The sequence below is a fragment of the Carassius gibelio genome, chromosome A5 (genome assembly GCF_023724105.1).
Source record: "Carassius gibelio isolate Cgi1373 ecotype wild population from Czech Republic chromosome A5, carGib1.2-hapl.c, whole genome shotgun sequence".
NCBI lineage: Eukaryota > Metazoa > Chordata > Actinopteri > Cypriniformes > Cyprinidae > Carassius > Carassius gibelio.
The window spans coordinates 29,304,381-29,326,208 of NC_068375.1; the positions used below are offsets into that span (position 1 = coordinate 29,304,381).

The window sequence follows — 21,828 nt, forward strand, 5'->3', positions numbered from 1 at the left end:
GATAGACTACGTAAACAACTTTGAAGCACAACACTAGTAAATGGATATTGGAATAAATTTGTTATTTTTGTTTGTTTTTGGCGCAGAAAAAGTATTCTCGATGGTTGAGCCACTGAAGTCACTTGGACTATTTTAAACAATGTCTATATGTTTTCTGATCGAGCAAGTTTAAGCCCCTTGGAAGTCAATGGAAGACTTATCCAGCGCTCAGATTACATCATAAATATAATATTTTGTAATGCAATTATAAATGGAAGCCATACGGGGTTAGAACAACACGCAGGTGAGTAAAAACTGAGATCATTTTGATTTTTGGGTGAACTCCTTTGATGCTTTTAGTTTAAGCTTGCCACTTGTGTTATTTTGTTTCCCAACAGTCTGTTTGGACTTTAATAATGTTTAAAAAAAAAATAAAGTGTTTTTTAAGAAAGAGATGCTTTTTGTTTGTAAACATACCATTCCTCCTGTAACCTTTTAAACTATAGGTGTTTTCATTTACATGAATTACATTTACCGGTTATTTTTATCAAATGCATTACATCTAACTTTAAAATGATTATTGTATTAAACGCCTTCATCAATGGTGGACAATTTTAACATTTACATTTTAACAGTATAACTTCAGCATAAATGAGGCAGAACTTGACAAGTTTGTTGTGTACTTGACAACAAAAAAAAAACATTAACATTTAAATGTTTTATAAAAGTACTTTTGACATAGTTAAAATAAATTTTTACAATAAATTAGTTTCCATAAATATAATATGATTGTATATTCTTATATTTTAAGGAATTTAAAGGTGTATTTAAAAATGTTTTAAAGATGGGTTCTATTGCTCTAATGGGGGAAAAAATTAAAGCTGAAATAATATTTTAAAACCATGTTTTAAGTTCATCTTAAGTTTGTTTAAAAATAGCAAAGTTGATATATTCTTATATTTTAAATAATTTATAAGTGTATTTAAAAATGTATTAAAGATTTAATCTAAAGATAAAATTAAAGCTGAAATTGTATGTTAAAAGCATATTTAAGTTCATCTTCAGTGTGTCTCAAAATAGCACAGTTGAGTACACTAAGATGATCTTAAGTTTATATTAAGAAGTACTAAAGAACATTTTTAGTATATTAAGTACAAAATAAGTGCGTGGAAATAGAGCACTTTAAATACATTATGGAAGTGTATTAAGTGCACTTAAATAAAATGTATTTTAGTGTACTTTTTTAATCTAGGAATACATTATAAGTATAATTTGTATATAATTACATATTATAATTTAAATAGTTTATTATTGTATTTAAAGGTGGTTTCAATTATACTAAAACTGGTAACGAAATACATTTGTTGAAAATATGAAATAGTATATTAAAAATACACTTTAGTTTATCTTCAGTGTGTCTCAAAAAAGCACAGCTGAGTAAGATGATCTTAAGTTTATATTAAGCAGCACTAAAGGTAAGCTTTTAGTAAGTGCAAAATAAGTGTGTCGAAAATAGAGTACTTTAAGTACATTATGGAAGTGTAATAAAATGTATTTTAGTGCACTTTTTTAATCTAGGAATACATTCTAAGTATAATTTGTATATAATTTAATATTATTATTATAATTTAAATAGTTTATTATTTTATTTAAAGATGATTTCCATTATACTTAAAGTGGTAACAAAATACATTTTTTTTAATATGAAATAGTATATTAAAATACACTAAAATTCATCTTCAGTGTGTCTCAAAAAAGCACAATTGAGTATACTAAGATGATTTTAAGTTTATATTAAGCCGTACTAAAGATAAGCTTTTAGTATATTAAGTGCCAAATAAGGGTTTCGAAAATAGAGCACTTTAAGTACATTATGAAAGTGTATTATGGAAGTGTACTAAGTGCACTTAAATAAAATGTATTTTAGTGCACTTTTTTTTCATCTGGGATTACAAATCGTACCGATTGGATGGAGGCTATGACGCGCTTAGAGCTGCTGTAAAATTACTGGTTTATGACATTCACGTCCCAGGAATTCTGCAATGCAGGGTGTCACATATAAATGTTCAGAGAAGTCACATTTGACAAAATCTGTGTCGATAATGAATCGGAACGACACGACCGCGCGCATTGCGCACGTCTTCAGGGGAACATTTGTGCACTCCACATCGAGAGCTGCAGTTGAGATGCTGCAGGACTGTGTCTTAGGAGTCGACGATCAGGGCAAGGTGTGTTTAATAGCCTACTCAATTACAATTTGTGATGCGATCTAGAAAAACCCAACACATGGTGACATTATGTCCATAGCTTAAACGTAACAAAGGTTACGGCTATAGTTGGCTGATAGCTATGATTTTTTTTTCCGGAATGGAATTTTGAAAAACAAACAAACAAAAAACAGGTTTAAAGTGAGATGGGTTTCACTTTCACTTATAGGCTATATACTTAACTATCACAGTCTGTCAGGAGCGCTGGCATCATTACACAAACAGACTAAATTACCCTGAGGAAAGTTTTCCTTTGTTTATCATGATGTCTCTGAACTTTTGATCACCCCTTGTATGTTTGGATAGCAGGAATACTGTAAGCCTACCTTGTAGTTAGAAAAGCGAGCACAGCGCAACTGTCATCGGACCCCTTCTCTTTAGTAGCATCATCATCCGATCCTTCATCTCTGGATGTGAATTAGTCCATTATAACATCTTTTAGGGCACTGACATATCCACGATTGAGCAGACTGAGACGAGCAAGACCGTCTAGTGAGCAGCTTCAGACTGCGTTGTTTTCTTGCGCTCCATCATCTCACGATATAAAAAAAGAAAAAGAATAAAATAAAAACCTTTGCGTGCAGTAGCTTATACAGGACTGACGGGACATGTGCATTGATACACTTTTATTAGATATGTTACGTGTTTTTTATATATATAGTTTACCTGTTTTTGTGGTGTTAAGAGAAAGCACCTCGCAACATGAGAGAAAATTTTCTGCTTACAATAAATTGCTATTTTTCTGCACTAAAAAAGTGAATGTTGCCAAGATATTTTCAGACATGACAGACAAGGTGTTATAGAATTGTAACTGAACGAACCCCTTTGAAAAATTTACATATACGAACTATTTTTAGAATTTCCAGAAAACTTCCCTGACGGGTTTTTCCAGATAGTTTCACATTTGCATCGTATCTACTTTTGATTTTCTTTCATAATGTAGTCTATTATATTAATTATTAATATAATAGATGAATTTATATATATATATATATATATATATATATATATATATATATATATATATATATATATATATATATATATATATAATAAATTCATTTATCAATGATTTTTAATGCACCTCAAATTTCTTTCTTTTTTTTATAATGGTGATTTTTTTTTTCTTTCTGAACAGATTGCATTTGTTGAAAAAGATCAAGATGTGGACAATCTTACAAAATTGTGGGGGTTTGAAACTTCAGACTTAAAACAGCTCGGACAATAGTGAGTACAGTACATCTATCAATATGAATTTTATACTGTATTTTCTATAATCTAATATACATAAGTCGGTCCAGAGTGCACACAGACACTTTTGCATTCAGTTCAACCATTCAGCAGATAACAAAAGAGCAAAAAAACATTTTGTAATCCATCTTTTTGATGAACATGTCAATATTTGTGAAATAATAAGCATGTACAAGCTTGAAACCTTTCGATATCCATAACACCTTGTTGCAGTGCCATTGCTTAATTTTACTCAGTTAGCATTCAATGTTGCTCTACAGTGAGTTTCTTATGCCTGGAATGGTTGATACACACATCCATGCATCTCAGTATAGCTATACTGGCACCGCATTAGACCTGCCTCTACTGGAGTGGCTCAAAACTTACACTTTCCCTGTGGAAGCCAAGTATAACGACTTGGAGTTTGCCAATAATGTCTACACTAAAGTTGTGGTAAGCTCATTTAAATGGACTACATAACATCTAAATAAATTGAACTCTAAGGTAAATCATTGATGGAAATGATATGGAAATATAATGCATGTTGAAAATATAATTTTTTTCCCTTTTTGTTGACTGTTTGGCACTGTAGAGAAGAACCTTAAAGAACGGCACCACTACTGCTTGTTATTTTGCCACAATACACACTGATGCCTCTCTTCTGCTTGGAGAGCTGGCAGGTAAAACCCATGCAACCAAGGACACACACAGAGTATAATAATTTCCCTTGTGACTGTCTGTGTTGGCTAAGGGCTAACACAAGCTCACCCTTTCTTTAACCTTTGGAGTTTGTCTTGCTTTGCATTATCTTGTCTTAGCTCTTGTTCCGTCTAAGTATAACTGCATTTATGTTTGCTTTTTACATGTTATGTGATAAGAGGTGCACTGTGGCCTATCAGTCTGTGAATAAAAATTGTAATAACTCTGTGTAAACTTTAATATTATAATAAGGATAATAAAACAATCCTTGATTTTTAGATGGTGATATACAGTATTTTTGTCCCTTTTCCACTAGATAAGTTCGGACAAAGAGCTTTAGTGGGTAAAGTTTGCATGGACTGCAATTCTGGAGTTCCGCAGTACAAAGAAAGTTCAAGTGAATGTAAAGAGGAGACAGACCGGTGAGTTTAGAAGGACTGTGTGACTGTACTGACACAATAGTGTTAGTAAGCTCATGTACAATTGTTATAAACCCAAACCCCAGTCTGATCAAAGAACTCTTGTTTCTTTTTTTTTCTTTTTTTGTAGTTTCATCAAAGAGCTTCTCAAAAAGGAGGTAAATGACAGGTTCATTTTTGCTCAGTTAATCTGTCTATTATAAAACTCTAGTTGTTATGCTGATCAGAGTTGGAATTTTGTTGTTGTGCCTAAATTATTTTAAGCTATGTAAATATGAATATAAAAATATATTATCTGACTGTTTTAGTACCCGAAAGTTAAGCCTGTGGTTACTCCTCGATTCGCTCCGTCCTGTTCTTCCTCACTGCTCAGTGAATTGGGTGAAATTGCCAACAGCAACAAGCTTCGAATTCAGGTTTGTCCTTTGCATTGTTCACATGGGAGAAATTTAAAAAGGTATATGATGACTTATTAGGCCCCGGTCAGACAGAACATGTTTTTCAGATTTTTTGCATTGACTGTTTTTAATTTAAAAGAGCAGTGATCTGTGGTTTTTTTTTCAAATGTTGCTAGGCAACTATCATATACAATGTTGTTTCAGTCTTATCAAGGCTTACAGTGCATCCGTCATCACAATGGAAGGCCTGGCTCTCCATTCATTTGATTGGACAACTGAAGAAAAAAAAGTGTATTCCCTCCCCATGTGCTCCCCATGTGCATGACCTAGTTTTCCAGTGTGTTTGATTGTTCATTTCTCCCAGGTGTGTCTTGTCAATTACCCATGCATTTAAGTTCCAGTCTGTGCAGTCTGTCTTCGTCTGGTATTGAATGTGAATGTCTTGTGCTACGTGTGTTCCTGTCTGCCCTGTGTAGCCCATGTTGGAAGGATTGAAGGCTGTTTACTGTGAATTCTCCTGTGTCTCCTCGTTCCCTGTTCCTCACAGTAGCATAGTTGAGACAATTATAAATGAATGCTGTAAATATCATAAACTGATATTCTAAACTCAGTTGTTGTGTATAATTAACAGTTAAGATGCTATAAATCATAAGAAAAAACACTAATAGACACCAAGGGCCTGTACCATGAAGCCGGATTATTTGGCTAGCCAGGTAAGTTTCAGTTTAGTTTGCATCAATCCTGGGTTTTAGGTACCATGTAAGTGGCTTGGCTTTTAGCTGCGTTTATTGGCATAGTAACTTACACTCCACAGATAACCTGCTCCGGGGCAGGTTATGTTCTGGGTTAGAGATCTCAAACTGAAGCTGGACCAATCAGATGTGAGAGAAGTGACACATGTCTGACACAGTCACTCCAGTTTATCTTGCTCCAAATTAAAGGTCACTAATGCTAAAAAAAAAAAAAAAAGATAAGTACTGAGTCTTTTTATGATTTATATAATTATTGTGATTCATATTATTATTTATCTTTTACACACAAGCAATTTTGCTTTAACAGTTATTATAAATCGTTTATTTTAAATAGCAATGTATACAGATAAGATACAGATCAAAAGATTGCACTATTTAAAAAATACAAAATCTGACCTTACATGTTCAAGTCTCTATCACTATATATTTTCAAATGTGTAAACTAAGTTAACGAGTTTCACTTGTCACTTCACTGATAAAGCAAGATCATTTATTTTATTTGTCCTCCTTCATATTTCATATGACGTTTAAATTTGTCATATTCATCAATCTCTTAACCTTTAGCAAAACCTTTAACCTTCAGTTTTGAATCTCGCTGGGTCTCTTGCGAGAAGTAAATCAAACTTGCTTTGTGTTGCAAGGCCATGATTGGCTGTTCACCTGTGATGTCACATATTCATGTGCACGTGCTCCACAAACTCAGGATCAAAGCCTGAGTTGACAAAGAAAGTTGATGATCAGCATCATGGTACCAACAAAGCCGGACTGGAGAGGTTTGGTTTTGTCAACTCAAAACTAATCCTGAACTCTGAATATGTTCGGCTACCATCATGGTACAGGCCCCAAGTAAAATGTTTATCACATGTTTTTCTGCCATCATTAAATCTGTAGAGTCACATCAGTGAGAACAAAGGGGAAGTGGAGCTTGTGCGAACATTGTTTCCAGACTGCAAATCCTACACTGATGTTTACCTCAAGTACAAGCTGCTTACAGATAGGGTGAGTGGTATTCAGAGATGGTCATTATACATCAAAGACCTGATGACATTAAATAAAAAAATTAAATAAAAAATGACGTTAAAATGTATGCATTTAGCAGACACGTTTATCCAAAGCAACTTACAGTGCATTCAGCCTATCGATTTTTACCTATCATGTGTTCCTGGGGAATCGAACCCCCAACCTTGCGCTTGATAGTTCAGTGCTCTACCACTTGAGCTACAGGAACACATATGATGGCATATATTTTTGTATTCTGTCTAATATATTACTTTATATTTTCCTGTGGCTCAAGTGGTAGAGCATTGCGTTAGCAGTGCTAGGTTGTGAGTTAGATTCCCAGGTAAAAATTGATAGGCTGAATGCACTGTAAGTTGCTTTGGATAAACGTGTCTGCTAAATGCATAAATATATATGTTTTTCTACATAGATTGTAGACTTTGTTTCTGATTCATTGTGGAAATCTTTGGATTTTATGTTTAAATTTGTGTTGCAACATGAATATATAGCTTTAACACACATATACAGAGTCCAGGTGTAAAAGTTTGAAGTCATGCTTTGTAAAATAATTTTGTTATCAAGAGTTTAGAACAGTGGAGTGCATTGACATTTGTTTGAGCACACAAATTCCCTGCTCTGTAAAAAAAAAAAAAAAAAAAAAAATATATATATATATATATATATATATATATATATTTATGACTTATGAGACCTATAATTTAAAGAATAGTACACAAAAAAAGGTATTTATTTATTTAACTCTATTCACATTTGATGATTTTAACTTATTTTAATTTGGATTATTTAGATAGATTTGGTTCTTTTCAATGAAATTGATTATTATTCTAAATACACTTTACAAGTTAGTTTGAAAAAAAGCAATGTTACATTTATTTCTGTTATGTTGAATCTTTGCAGAATCTTAGTAATATAAAGGGTTAGATTTAAGACTTGAAATTGGTTTGGAATTTAAAGGTTGTAAACTGACTATTGCAGACTGTAATGGCCCATGGTTGTCACCTGACTGATGAAGAACTGGAGATCTTCCATGAAACAGGATCTGCAATCTCTCACTGTCCAAACAGTAACATTTCGTAAGCACCTTAAGCATTTTATTCGTATTTATAATTTTCAGATAATGTATTATAATACACACACACACATTATATATATATATATATATATATATATATATATATATAATTTGTTTTTTGTTTGTTTTTTAATTATTCATTTATTGTCTCTTTTTCCATCCCAGGATTTGTAGTGGGATGCTAAATGTGCGCAATGTTTTGAACCACAAAGTGAAATTGGGTTTGGGGACAGGTGAACTTTTTTGTGTTTCTATTACTGAATCTCAATTGTTGCCAATTTGTACAAAGTTTTAAGATAATAGGTTATACATGTAAACTCAAATCATTTCATGTCCATGTCTATTTAATTGGTGAGTACCCATGTATTTAGCAGGATATGTACAGTTAGTTGCTCATTATCCCTGGAATATTCTGTATTGACTTTGCATTACATGGTTTTGTCTGTGTCTTATGTAGATGTAGCAGGAGGCTACTCCCCATCCATGCTAGATGCTATGCGAAGAACTCTTGATACATCCAAAGCCCTGACCATCCAGGACCCTCAACTTAAGACTCTGAGCTTTGAGGAGGTTTTCAGATTGGCTACCCTTGGAGGCAGTGAAGGTAAGATTCCAGCTCTCATTGACAAACATGTTATTTAATCCTAGCACAGTACACTATATAAACTTGCCTGGTTGTTCTCCCCACACCCTACAGCCCTCTCACTGGATGATCAGATCGGAAACTTTGTGGTAGGAAAGGACTTTGATGCCCTGCGAGTGAATGTTTGTGTTCCTGACGGACCGATCGATTTGTTTCCTGGTGAAGGCCCCAAGGTTCTTTCCCGCCCTCATACTGAGAAAACAATATAATTTGCTTTTAGTGTGTGATTAACGCAAACACAAAATAACAATGAATATCTTTTGCATACATAAATTATAAAGAATGGCTCATTTGATGCGTTTTTTTTTTAACAGGTCATTTTGGAGAAGTTTTTAAATTTAGGTAAGTTGCTACGGAAACATTTTACATTTTAATTTTTTTTTATATATATTCCATTAATTCAGAGATTCCTGTCTTTCTAAGTTCTTACATAAATTTGTTTTGAAAAGGTGACGATCGAAATATTACTGAAGTCTACGTGGCTGGAAGGCGAGTGGTTCCATTTACAGATGCATAGTTACTATCTAATTGTTTTTGTCCAGAAATATAATACACTATATAATCAAACACACAAATATAATGTACTCAGGACAAGCATATATAAGAACATAGTTTAGATTTTATAAAGGATGCTATAGATTTATACTTATATATATTGTCTTCTTTTTACCAGTTGTGTTGATCAACTATTTTATAGTATGTAATCTGCAACAAATTGACAATAAAAATGCTTTATGATGTTACTGTCATCCTGATTTTAGTTTAAGTTATTTAGGTATATTTATTTATTTTTTTATCTGTTTTTTTTTCATGATAATACATACAGGTATTTGTCTCTCTCTCTCTCCCTCATGAGAGTTCTCAAGTATGAACACAGCTCTCAATTACATTTGCTTCATGGCCACTACATACAACAAACAAGAGTTCTAGTTTAGTAGCAGCTAGTCATTTATTCATGCTTCTGGACTAGTTCATAATGTTTTTGAACTGAAATTGAGTGACCAGGATTTCAAGTGGTGACAGCAGTGTCCTGCAGTATGACATGCTATACATAAAAAATAATTTAAAAACGGCATATTTTCGAAGTATAATTTTTATACAGGAGTTAAAAGACTTTGTGGAATTGTTTTGCTCAAAAATAGTGATTTGTCACACTACAAGACTATTTAAATGAATTGTAATAAAATTTAAACAAAAATTATGCACGTTCCCTTAAATATTTTAAAGCAATCTTGAAAGTTTGTTCATGTATTTGTTAGCTGCCAATTAATAGGCAAAATAATTTATAACCACATGGTGGCGATAAGAGACTGTACTTTACACTGCAGCCCAATGACGTTTCAATCAGGAAATCACACTCATATTAGCAAAGAAAGAGAACATAAATTATGATGTGCTTCAGTGAGTGTGAGTCGTATTTGACTCATATTTTCACAATATAATACAAAAATAACGTACTATATTTTATACTAAATTATATTAGAATTATATGATCAGTAAACATGATTTATATAATATATATGTATGATTTTGTTGGTATTGTAAATTATACTTTATTTCTAAAATGATCTGAAACATTTTTATGCGCTATTATTTTATTCCATGTAAGCTTATGTCTTTTTCAGCTGAAGTTTGTTGCACCACAATGCCAACATTCCAGTTCTGAACTCTCTGTCAGTCAGGTCTGTCTTGTGTGTTTGGTAAATAATCTGAACACACTGCTCAGCAAGCAAATCTTGCTTTTATCTAATGACTAATCAGGAGACAGAAGTCATGATCCTTCAACATATATTTAATTAGGTGTCTTTTACAGAAATATTTACAAACCAAAACAACTGCATTCACAGAAGAAAATGTAAGGGACACATTCTTTGCTATATATTCTTGCTGATAAGAACTGGGAAGATGCCACACTTAAAGGTACAGTTCATATTCAGTTGCTGGTCCCTATTGACTTACATAGTATGAAAAAAAAAAAAAAACAAACACTGGAAGTCAATGGGGACCAGGGTGAACTATCCCTTTAAGAAGTATTATTGAATAATAACCCCATGTATTATATATTAATTATGAGGGTGAGTAATTAAAGCCAGAATGTTCCCTTTAAAGGAATGGTTCACCCAAAATGTGTTTCTTCATTGGGACAGATTTATAAATACATCACTTACTTTACAATGGATGCTCTGCAGTGAATGGGTAGTGTCAGAAAATCAAAGTCCACTGACATATTTGATACAGAAATGTTTTGGACTTGTTTGTGCTTGAAAGCTTTACCTGTGCATATTTCTCTCCTAAATCAGACGTGATGACTTTTCACTGGAGAAAGCAATATTATGCATCATGCAATGTTATTTTAGCTGGACGAAATGGCTTGATGGTTTTGTTTCTTACTATTAAGCTTTTCACTTCACAAGATGTTAATTGATGGACTGAAGTCATGCAGATGACTTGTGGATTTTTGTGATGTTTTTATCAGCTGTTTATACTCTGTTTGAACCCTGACAGATTATGACGGATCTATTGGGTGAGCAAGTGATTTAATGCATGGTATTTCCAAATCTATTCTGACAAAGAAATGAGTAACACATCACATTATCCTGAGGATGAGAACAGTTTCATCAAATGTACATTTTTGGATGGGCTATAAAAATAACAGCAAATGAAATGAACCTCAAAACGGGTTGCTTTTGCGCTCTAGCACAATGGCTTGAACCACAGACATCTAGCAAAAAGCATAAGTGTCTCAGAGCGAGAGAGAAGCAGAAGTGAGGGAGAGCGAACAAACATGGGAGTGAAAGACAAAGAGGCACACAGTTTGGAGAGAGACGAACGCTCATGAAATGAGACAGAGGCATGAGTAAAGCACATGTGAGTGGGCGGAGCCTCGCACACAGACGCGGTGGAAGCATGTGAATGGAGAATGAGGTGAGGCTGAGTCATATGCAGTGACGTCATAATACCCGTCTAAACCCAGCCCCTTCCTGCCGCCTCTCTTTCTCTTACAGAAGTGCTGAATCAGACAGAGCTGGATCTGGCTGGCTGGGAGTTTCCTGGCTAGACCACACAAGGTACATAAAATATTTGTGACAGGCGTACATAAGCACTTAACAACACAGTCAATCTGACCAATCATTTTGGCCATAATATAGTTTAATATGGTGTAGGAAGATGATTGACGGATGATGATGATGATGATGATTAAAATTCAATAAGTCAAAGAGGTTCCCATACCTGTCATAATCCCCTCTCTTCATGTAATCTGACAGACTGACTGAACTTCTACCCTGAGGTACACAAGCAGCTTTGTGGGCCACACCCAGACACACAAGTTAAAGGGTGATTTTACTCTGTACCATCTTCCTGGCTTCGCCTCAAGGAACAAAAGCTTGGTATACACGAAACAGCAGGGAACAGCATGGGAACGTTCCAGTAAAGCTGATAAAGGGAAAACATTTAAGTTTAAGTGTTTATTTGTGCATGGTATTGTTAGGTAAAGAGAGATGTGTGAGATCACAGTTGGAACTCACTGCCCTAGTTCACTGCATCTGTCACAGTCTGGTTAGGCTTTGTGACAGGTCCAAATATTTTCTTGACGTACATGCTGAGATTTTAATAATTTAATAATTATTATTTCAATAATTGAACCTCTCATTCACATGTTCACGGTTCATTGATGTCACTTAATGACATACAAGTAAACAAATATATATTTTTTAATTATTACATTTTTGGATTGAATTAATTATTAGTCAGTTTAAAGCTTTCAAACAAACCTCAGTCTAGTAAACTGATGTAAATGATTTTAAAACTACTTTTAAAAATTTTCCCAAAACCTGCATTTTCCTTCTTACGACTATAGTGCCCTTCACACTTCATTCCTTTAATACAAAACTCTTTCTTTGAGGTCCTCTGTCTCTGTTATGAGCCTAACCCTCTTCTCCTCAGCTAAACTCGTGACTGAGAAGCCAATTTACAGCCCCTAACTCACACAAGGTTTAATGTAGGAAGAACACGCTGTACTCTGTTTGAGAACCCATCTGCTCCCCTGCTAAACAACTTCTACGTCCTGCCTTTAATGCAGCTACAGTTCATTACTGTTACTCGTGATACAGAGTTCTAAGCCACACTGTTTTTCCGATCAGCTCACCTTCCTATTCAACTATGCCTCAATATACCTTTTTGTATCTTTGGTGGCTCCTCCCTCTGACGCCTGTCAACATTCTGTGGTGTAGGCATCTGCCCTTAACATCTGTCACTACCCGTCACTGTGATGTCATCCACCCAGACCGGCTTAACGCCCAACCCCCTCTGTACAAATACAGAACAAGCTGCAGACACTGATTACTCAAGAGTATGACAATAACACCAAATGACTGGATGGTGATACAAAATAGATTTTTCTTTAAGGGACAGAGATGTATTTTGGAGACAATACAGGAAAAGTATATCTGGATATCCTGCGTGCTTGACTGAGGGTGACACTGAGGGTTCACACCAGCTGTTGTCATTCCTTAGAGGGTGACACAGCATCTCCAGCTGTTGCTAGGTCTGGCAGGATTGTCAAATCTGCTTTGGTTGCGTGTAAAGAAGTGCTAAAGGTGGTCAGGACAGCTGCCGTGAAAACAGGATGTCTTAGCGTCAGCAGCCGGGACAGGTGTGAGGAGCAAACAACATCTGAAAAATCATTTGGCTGTCAGGAAATCTACAAGTTGGGCATTCTGCTGTGTGTTTTTCAGTAGAAGAACAGCTACAAATTACTCATTTAAAAACAAATTAACTGCATGACATCATGGAATTTCCACTAAAAATGGCAACAGAACAACATGACTGTATAATTTCTCTCTGTATATTTTTATTTACAATACTTTTTTCTTTAATGCCAGGTAAAAGGATTAAATGCAATACATAAATATGAACATAGTAAGGTTTTCTCATACAAATTTGCATATAACTAAAGGCTGAAATTAAACCTCAAACAGATACATACTCTCAACAGATACATCTTTTTTCTTTTTTTCTTTTTTTTTTTAGGAAACCTCACTCCCTACAGAAGAAAAGACATTTATATACACAACACATGCACTCGGACTCACTTACATTAACCTGTGCAGACACACAAAAATGACAGGTGCATTGTGGGTGCATTTTAAAACAAACAAAAAGAACAATGTTTCACAGAATCAGGTCTGACTTTATGCCTATACTATTGCGGTGTTATGAATGCACTTTCAATGGAGGGTTAGCTCATCTCGCTTTGACAACAGGAAAGAAGGACTTGCGAGCAAATTTCCCCCATGCACACAAGTACGCTCACACGGAAAAAGACTGTACCACCTCACAGTCTTATCAAAAAGTCTCACATAATTAACACAAATAAAACCCCCAGGCATCTGAAACTCTAAAACGCAGAATGCATGTTATTGGTTCTAGAATGTGGGAAAAGAGTTACAATAGACGAATAATAATAATAAAAAAAAGACTTCAGATGAATCTCAACCATTCATTCAAAAACAAAGAAAAGGGATGATGTCACAGTAGCAAGTTCACATTCTAAATTAATTTTAAATAAACGGTATTAACCGGGCGGCCTCACATTCCAACTGATTTTGCTAGAACAGACGGTAATGACAAACTGAAGTTTAACAGACCAATACATGCTGCACACATCACCGGGTAGAGCTTTGACACACCTCTTAAAAATTCAGCGTCATTCATAAGTCCAAGGCTGAAACCTACTTACTCAGAAACTTCACGGCCACTTTTTGGCACAGAGTATCTGCCACTCTCATTGGATGAGGGCGGGAACAGGCAAAAAAAATACAAATGATACTAATAATAATAGCTAAAATTTCCTGAAAGGTGTCCTATGCTTTAGTAAACAAAAGAATATGCAAGAATAACTAGCATAAAACACCACAGAGAGGACAAAAAAAAAAAGAAGAAGAAATTAATACCTATTAGAAAACCAAAATCTGTCAAGATCATTTATGCATGAGCCTCAGACAGTACAGTTCTCTCGGTTTCTTTTTAAGGTGATAGAAAAACACAAGTCCGTTTTTCAAGACGTCCATTTTATCCACCAATGTTCTTGGAGAAAGAGGGTAAAGCTTATATTCTCTGGATCTTATCAGCCACCACTACGGGATTCTCCTTCCGGATCTTCGCAGCGGCTTCAGCCTTGTAATCGTACGTGCAGTTGTGCTTGTCTGAGTACCGGTGAATCCCACAGAACAGATTGCCACATCGACAGTCAAAACCTGTAAAACAAAAGAAAACATAAGACCTCGGTTCATAGACACACATATACATCACACGAATATCAGAATGATCGATCATTTAGCCTCACCTGTAAGGCCAACTCTTTTACGGCAGGTAAAGCATCTATTTTTCTTCGGTTTGGAGGAATCTGGACTCTTGCCCTCATCACTGCCCTGAGCCACAGGGATTGGGGAGTAGGAGGAGGTGGGCTGTGTTATGACTGTGGAAAGAATGGAGAGAAAATTGATTTAAATGAAACTGTTGCACTGTGGCATGGGTGGATTCTGACAGATTTATAGGGCTTTTCCCTATAACAGGCTCTGCCACAAACCCCCAAAGTCCTAATTTCTAAGTTCTTAACACTGCATGGACTTAGGACCGTCATCAGTAAACAGCTCACACTAAAACTGGAGCAGCCCCAAAGAGAGCTTTGTTTGCACTAAAGTCCATTTTAGTGCAAAGAAGAACTGAAAAAATGGCCCAACCACCACAAACTTGATAGTGCTTCCTTTGACACTCACATTCTAGACATATAGTCTTATAAATAAACACTCCTTTACATACTTTAATGGTGATAATAAGTAATTAAACAGACGAAGGAGAAGTCATCTTACTTCCTGCTGTAGCTGCAAAAATTTGAATATTAAGTAGTTTGTCAATCAACAGGGCATTTAAAAAAAAAAAAAAATCCTATTACTGACATTAAAAATCCCCCCCACAATAAAGCATCAGGATGGTGCACTGTTGTTTATTTGCTTGTTTTGAACTTATTTTAACTCACACTTAAGATGATATATTATGTGTAACAATGATTATTTACATTCACCAATTTTAATAAAGACTGATGAGAAATCATGAAATCAATTGCGATTACTTTTTTCTTTTGACCGCATTCATTTTAAACCCTAAGAAACTGCATTTAATTTTTTGAAAAATGTTACTAAATATATCTATTAATATTTTCATTTATTACACTTTTTACACAATTACACTATATAATTGTTTATACATTAATAGAGAGAGAGAATGCAATGGTGGTGTTTATTTACAGTGAAGTAGCGTGAAACAACCACAAAGTGCAAAGTATTAACAAGTGCTGAAGGGAAAAACAAATAAATAAAGTAACAAAAAAGTAATTCCTACCAACACAAAAACATACTCCAAAAATATATACACTTATCCACAATATAATTACACTATACAGGTGTTGATTTGTTCATGGCACAATAGTAGCTCACTCAGTAGCTCATTCAGCCTATCGAGAGACCAAGTCTCAGCATTTTGTTTTTGTTTTTTTTTTAAGACCAGGCTCTTCCCCTATAAGAGCTTACCAATAACAGGGTAGTATGGTATATGTATTCACATATGAATAAACATATACCACAAATATATTACCATAGGTTACAACAACATTCAAATCAGAAAGAGAAGAATATAAAACATTCACAGGATCACTCTAAACATGTACAAACAATATCGGTCTCCCCCTGAGGATTAAATAGTTTGGTAGACCTCCTCTGATCCATAATCTAGCAACACTCAACATGTAACAGGTATGGCATACAATAGAAGACAATCCAATAATGCAACTTAACGTTTACCATAAACTTACAAGATGTATGAATCTCAGAGTATTTATTATGGCCGGGAAATAGTGAACAAATTAATGTAATGTCCGTGCATATAGAATGCCATGTGCACCTGTCTATCTATAGCGAAAGCAAAGCAGCGGGAAAAGGAATGTGAAAAGTGGATGTTAACGTGTGTGCCAGTGCTATTTCACCACCAGATCAGGTTCCCTTCTTCACATACACGCACACATATATAATGAATTTATATAGAACGTGAGTCCGTCGTAAAAAGGATGGTCATGTTTGATAGTCCTTGACATGAAAAAGTTTGAAACACTAAAGACTAAACAAGGGGCTGTATTTGATCATATTTCATTGCAATTACCTGGATCAGAAGCCTCAGCTTTAGGAGACAGGGACTTTCCCTCTCTGGAAATGCTCATTTCTGTCATCTGTTGTGTGACTGGTAAGGAGCTGGAAGGAATACTTCTGTAAAAACAAACAGGTGGGGGTTTATGCACTGGCTTTTGAGGTTTAACAACAAACACATATGTGAAGTACTCACTCTCTCATGGTATCTGTGCTGGGTGCAGGTGAAGGCTCTGCTTTGTTTATGCTGGCTTCTAGTCTCTGTTTAGCAGAGGCTTCTGCTGAGGGGCTGCCAGCTGGTCCAACAGAACACAAAGACACGAATCACAAACAGTGCACAGGTGCAGCTGTGCTACACTATACAGAAGACATGTGACCCAAAACAGCGCTGCCTACAAAACATGTGCAGCTTATCATTACAGTTTCTCAGGGAGGACCCAACATTGTGCTAGAGACCAAGAAAAGGATTAAGCTCTAAACCAGCTCAGAATAACATGCTGTCACTGGGAGCTGGTGGCTCTGAAATGCTTTGCGAGCAGTAACCATGGACTGTTATTGCTGTAACAACTATAATACCACCGTCTCCAAGAGATGCAATGAATGAGAATCCTTATATCATAGATTAACCATGTTGTTTGTGTGGTCTGTAACCACAGAGAGCTCTATCTGGGAGGTTAGACAAACAGGTTAATGTTTCAGTGTGACTTACCCAGGGGACTCATGGGACTGCGATCACTGCTTTGATGTCTGTTTAAGTGCTCCTTATAGCACACCGAACACATGCCATTGGTCCTGGGGTTGCCATAGAAACCACAGCCTGTGGTACACAGTATAGGCACAGGACTCTGGTTTGTCTCTTGGGCCATTGCTAATATATCACAAAAGAAAATGGAGACAAGAGTGGTCTTGTTAACAATGACAGCATTGTGTTTGGCTTGCAAGCACATGCAATGAGTAGAAGAGATCATTGTTTTTAATTTTTTGCTAAGCTCATAAATGTAGCAACTTGTAGCAAACAATTTAATGAGTTTTAAGATATTTATATCAGATTGGGACTGCTGTCAACAGAAGTCAAAAGTGCTGTCAAAAGTGGTATTGAGCTCCTAGGTTTGTGTTACTTTAAGTTTTTTTTTTTTTTTTTTTGGTAAAGTACCAGCTAATGGTACATATAAAATATAGGAACCAATTGAACGTTTTATTAGATTGAAACAGACAGTTGACAACAAGCAAACTTAAAAACAATACTAACATACCAAATTAACATACTCTGTAATGAAATAAATAATTCTTGCTGTTTCTTAAAAGCAAAGTACATACTATTATTAGTAATAACTCTGTTTAGTCATAAAGTCAATATTGCGGCACCCACTCAATAAAAGAGCCTTTTCTAGAAACCTGTATTTATCTTGTGCAAATGTGCATCACTGTAATGACATTTCACAAAACTATGATTCATTTCTTCATGAGTGGAATTTTCAGTTAGCAAACAGTTTCCTTGTACACCTTTAAAGCTCAAGGGTTTAAACTTCTCTAAGTCTCTAAGCGTGGATACACCGAAACCCCTATAATTAAAAAACCTTGTTTAATCTCAGCCAAAAATAAGACACAAGCTCCACAGCCACCCTCATCAGGACAGAGTAATTACACTCAAGTCAACCGACTGACCGGACTAATACAGAGTTCTGCTGTATCTATTCTAAACCACATCTAACCAGAGCTGAACTCGCGTCTAATCCGTCTGTCTGTATCTCTAAAAGAAAGTCTACACATTAAACAGCACGACACAGGCTCTCCCACCCAACCATGACTAACCAAACGAGTGGGTGTCAAGCGTGATATTGAATATTGATATTTCAGGAGGCAATAAAGGTGAGACATTAAGCCTAATGTTACATTTCTAACCTGTCATTTTAAGCAAAAGAAGCACAAAAGCTGTTAACGTGTTCAACCATGCAAGTCAAGGCACCGACACCAGCTGACAGACACCACCAATCAATAACAGCTCACGGACACTAGTGCTAGTCTATAAAATATAAAAAATGTTTACCGATGGTGGTAAACATAACTGTAAACCACCACTCAACCGATAACCGATAAAACAGGTCATCTAACCGTCGAACTTACATGAAGATGAAGTGGATGCGTCTCAAAACCTAGCGAGTTTACTATCTAGACAGTGTCATTTTGGGGCATCATAAGCGCTTGGCTATCTAGGTAACGTTAACGTTAGTCAGCTTACTTCTGTCGAATCTCACAGACAGATAAACTGTGGATTTGAGAGAACAGAATGAACCAGAACGGCGAGTAAAAGCCAAAAATACCAAGACATAAAATATCATCATGACACATCCGAACGCAAACATCGCGACTACAGAACAGCACTGGCTTTGTTTAATCTTCCTCCTTTGTCCGTTTGCTTTAGGATTTCCTCCCTAGACAGACAATCTGTCCTTTGAACGAGCTCGAAACAAAAAGCTAACAGCCTTAGCCAGGTGTTCGTCTGAGTAACTGGTTAACTTAGCATACAGCACGAAAACGCAAACAACTAAACGAGATTTCCTTGAATTTTTACAGGCAGACAGACACGGTCGAACAATAAACAACCCACAACACTATGAAGATAATCCGTTGGGTTATGTCTCTTATGTGTTTCAAAGCCATTGCTGAAAAACAACATTTATAAAAGGAATTAAGAATAATTTTTATAATTTTCATAATCATAAGAAGGCGAAGAAAAGTTGTCGATTGGCGAGTCACGTTCTGGGGCTTGTGATGTTCGTGAAGGTGCTGCTGCTGACAACTTGGGACACTTTGTTTTTTTAGGGACCCACCCGTCGAACAAAAAACGCTCGATTCTTCGAATAACCCTGGCGTTTATAGATCCGAGCTAGCGGTTTAACCCTGCGTGATACTAGCCATGAATCGGTAACGTTAATCGCTCCCTTTCTCGGGGTCAACCAGTCTTTCCGTGACCACATCGACAAGCCTTTCGCGATTATCGCCTAAATACAATTCTAACAATGGTTGTAGCGCTTACCTTGAATGTTTTTTAAATCTAGTCGGTCGGGATAAGGAACGGGAACTCTTCGAAAAGGAGTTTGTCTTCCTCCCGAGGCTTTGTCGGTGATGTAAATAAGTAAATTCCTCTCCCGTCCTCTCCCGACTCCCGAGCTCTCTCTTCTTTCACTCTGTTTGTTTCCTTCTTTAGTAAAGGGGAGTGACTGAAAGCGTCATCGCCAGGACAACCAGGAGTTCATTGGTCATTCGACTCTCGTGGGCGGGGCGTTGTCTTCTAAGAGAGGCACAATCCACTTTTTAAGGTTTGCCACCTACTCTGATGACGAAGCCATACCTTCCTGATGAAAGTCTCCCGAGCCTGAAGACACCAAGGCTCATGAAATGGAGTCTCGAACATTTAGTAGCTATTTATTCTGTTATACCTGTGGTATTTTAATGTTTATTAGGTACTTTCAACATTTACAAGTCACCAATTTATGCTTTCTGTCCCACTCAGTTGTATCACAGCTGTTTTTGTTATTGGCACTACAACTTTTGGCATGTGTTGACACTTTAATGCCATCTTTACACTGCAAAGGAAGCACAGGAACTGCTTTTGTGGTGCTTTCACACAGACTGTAATGTTGCACAGAGGTGTCAGAAACACATTTACGTAATTTCAATTACAGAAATAATATGAAGATGAGGTTGTAGATAGGAGAAGACTTAATGAAAATATGACTTAGAAATATATGAATATATACAACGACAAAGTTTGAGGCCTACTCAAAGCAGCCTGCATAAAAAGACGTCTTGTTTCATATGTCCAGATATTTCCAAGAAGTACCTTCATTGTATCACCTCTGTGCTTGGAAATGTTGACACCTTATAGTGTCAGTCAGCAAACTCTTACATGTACAAACCCACATGCCTTTGAGTTGGAGTGAGAGCGATTCCTTTCAGTTGTGTAACCCAAACTCAGTGTATCCTGAGGGTGGCTTTGCACATGAGTAAAGGTAGAAGCTGCCTAGTTGTTTTTATTTAAGAAGAAGAGTTTGAAGTGGAGGATGGGGACGAGTTTAAAAACTGCAAGTTTAGGGAAAATAAACCTAGCTGAACTAGTTTGAACTTAGTTTGTATCTACATCTGCATGTGTTGCGTGTGTAAACATGTTGTACAAGGGAATGGCTTAATCTATAGCGTACAACTCACACTTGCTTGGATGTTTAGTTATCCTGAAGACCTTGATTAGCTGGATCCGATGTGTTTGATTAGGGTTGGAGCAAAACTGTGTAGAGCTGTGGCCCTCCAGGAATTGAGATTAAGACCACTGGTATATGTAATATGTTTTCCTTATATACATGTAACTGCTCTTTATGGATAAGTTAAGTCAAGAAGTAGTTTTGAACGTGATTTGGACACCATTCTTGCTTCTTGGAAATGTATCATTTAGATGTACATTTTCTCATATTTCATGAAAATGGTGGACAAATAGAAATTATACATTTAAAGAACTGTGGTGTATAGTAAGGTGGATTTCCTTTCTTGCATTTATACGCTTACAAGTGATAAGCTCCCAATGTACCGAATATGGAGTTGAAACAAAAATCACAATCATGATTATTTTATCTATCCATTTATTTTTATTGTTTTAGTGTATTTTGTAGTTTTAAGTATGCTCCTGTGCCATAAAGTGTTTGTTAGATTGCCAATTATGTCATACAGTTGCAGAGTCATAGACTATTAGCTGCTGGTGCCATTGTCTGAAGTGTGTTGACCCATAACAGCATCAGAAACATGAACACTAACACTCAGTGTCTTTACCTTGAGGCAATGATGATCTAATGAGCTTATATTTCATTATCTCCACAGAAACACCCATACACAAATACTCTGCTTATTCTTCATGAGGTGAAAACCTGTTATAATGAAACCTGTTAGACTATAGGCAATAGAATAATTTGTTAATCAAAATACTTTATCATGGAATGACAGAATGCTACAGGCAAGGTTTTGACAGTTAACTAAAACACACACACACACACACACACACACACACACAAAAACATGGCATGTTAATGAATATAAATGTAATATTTAATGAATTAAAATGTAAATATATAAAAATAACCAATTCCACATAAATATTGATAT

The 21,828-nt window shown here is 35.7% G+C and overlaps 2 protein-coding genes across 2 annotated transcripts; one reads left to right on the forward strand and one right to left on the reverse strand.

Moving 5' to 3' along the window:
- The first annotated feature begins 2,007 nt into the window (after positions 1-2,007).
- Positions 2,008-9,166, forward strand: LOC128010658 (guanine deaminase). Its single transcript, XM_052593032.1, has 14 exons — positions 2,008-2,207; positions 3,385-3,473; positions 3,758-3,929; positions 4,069-4,156; positions 4,492-4,597; positions 4,725-4,752; positions 4,903-5,010; positions 6,636-6,743; positions 7,740-7,837; positions 8,002-8,069; positions 8,294-8,440; positions 8,534-8,652; positions 8,794-8,821; positions 8,929-9,166. Exons 1-14 carry the CDS (start codon positions 2,022-2,024, stop codon positions 8,994-8,996), a joined length of 1,413 nt encoding a protein of 470 aa, XP_052448992.1. The 5' UTR covers positions 2,008-2,021; the 3' UTR covers positions 8,997-9,166.
- A 4,145-nt stretch (positions 9,167-13,311) lies between these two features.
- LOC128010674 (AN1-type zinc finger protein 5) lies at positions 13,312-19,881 on the reverse strand. The gene is made up of 6 exons (XM_052593033.1): positions 19,715-19,881; positions 17,387-17,545; positions 16,874-16,973; positions 16,694-16,797; positions 14,826-14,957; positions 13,312-14,736 (listed from the first exon to the last, which is right to left on the reverse strand). Exons 2-6 carry the CDS (start codon positions 17,541-17,543, stop codon positions 14,588-14,590), a joined length of 642 nt encoding a protein of 213 aa, XP_052448993.1. The 5' UTR covers positions 17,544-17,545; positions 19,715-19,881; the 3' UTR covers positions 13,312-14,587.
- Positions 19,882-21,828: the final 1,947 nt, after the last annotated feature.

Bases quoted from the DNA above. Each gene is read 5' to 3' on its own strand.
- LOC128010658 (XM_052593032.1), top strand. From the start codon at position 2,022: ATGCAGGGTGTCACATATAAATGTTCAGAGAAGTCACATTTGACAAAA. The intron at 2,208-3,384 runs GTGTGTTTAATA...CTTTCTGAACAG, and splicing joins GAGTCGACGATCAGGGCAAG to ATTGCATTTGTTGAAAAAGA. The intron at 4,753-4,902 runs GTAAATGACAGG...TGACTGTTTTAG, and splicing joins AAGAGCTTCTCAAAAAGGAG to TACCCGAAAGTTAAGCCTGT.
- LOC128010674 (XM_052593033.1), bottom strand. From the start codon at position 17,543: ATGGCCCAAGAGACAAACCAGAGTCCTGTGCCTATACTGTGTACCACA. The intron at 14,958-16,693 runs GTAATTGCAATG...TTCTTTCCACAG, and splicing joins AGCTGAGGCTTCTGATCCAG to TCATAACACAGCCCACCTCC. The intron at 14,737-14,825 runs GTGAGGCTAAAT...TTTGTTTTACAG, and splicing joins TAAAAGAGTTGGCCTTACAG to GTTTTGACTGTCGATGTGGC.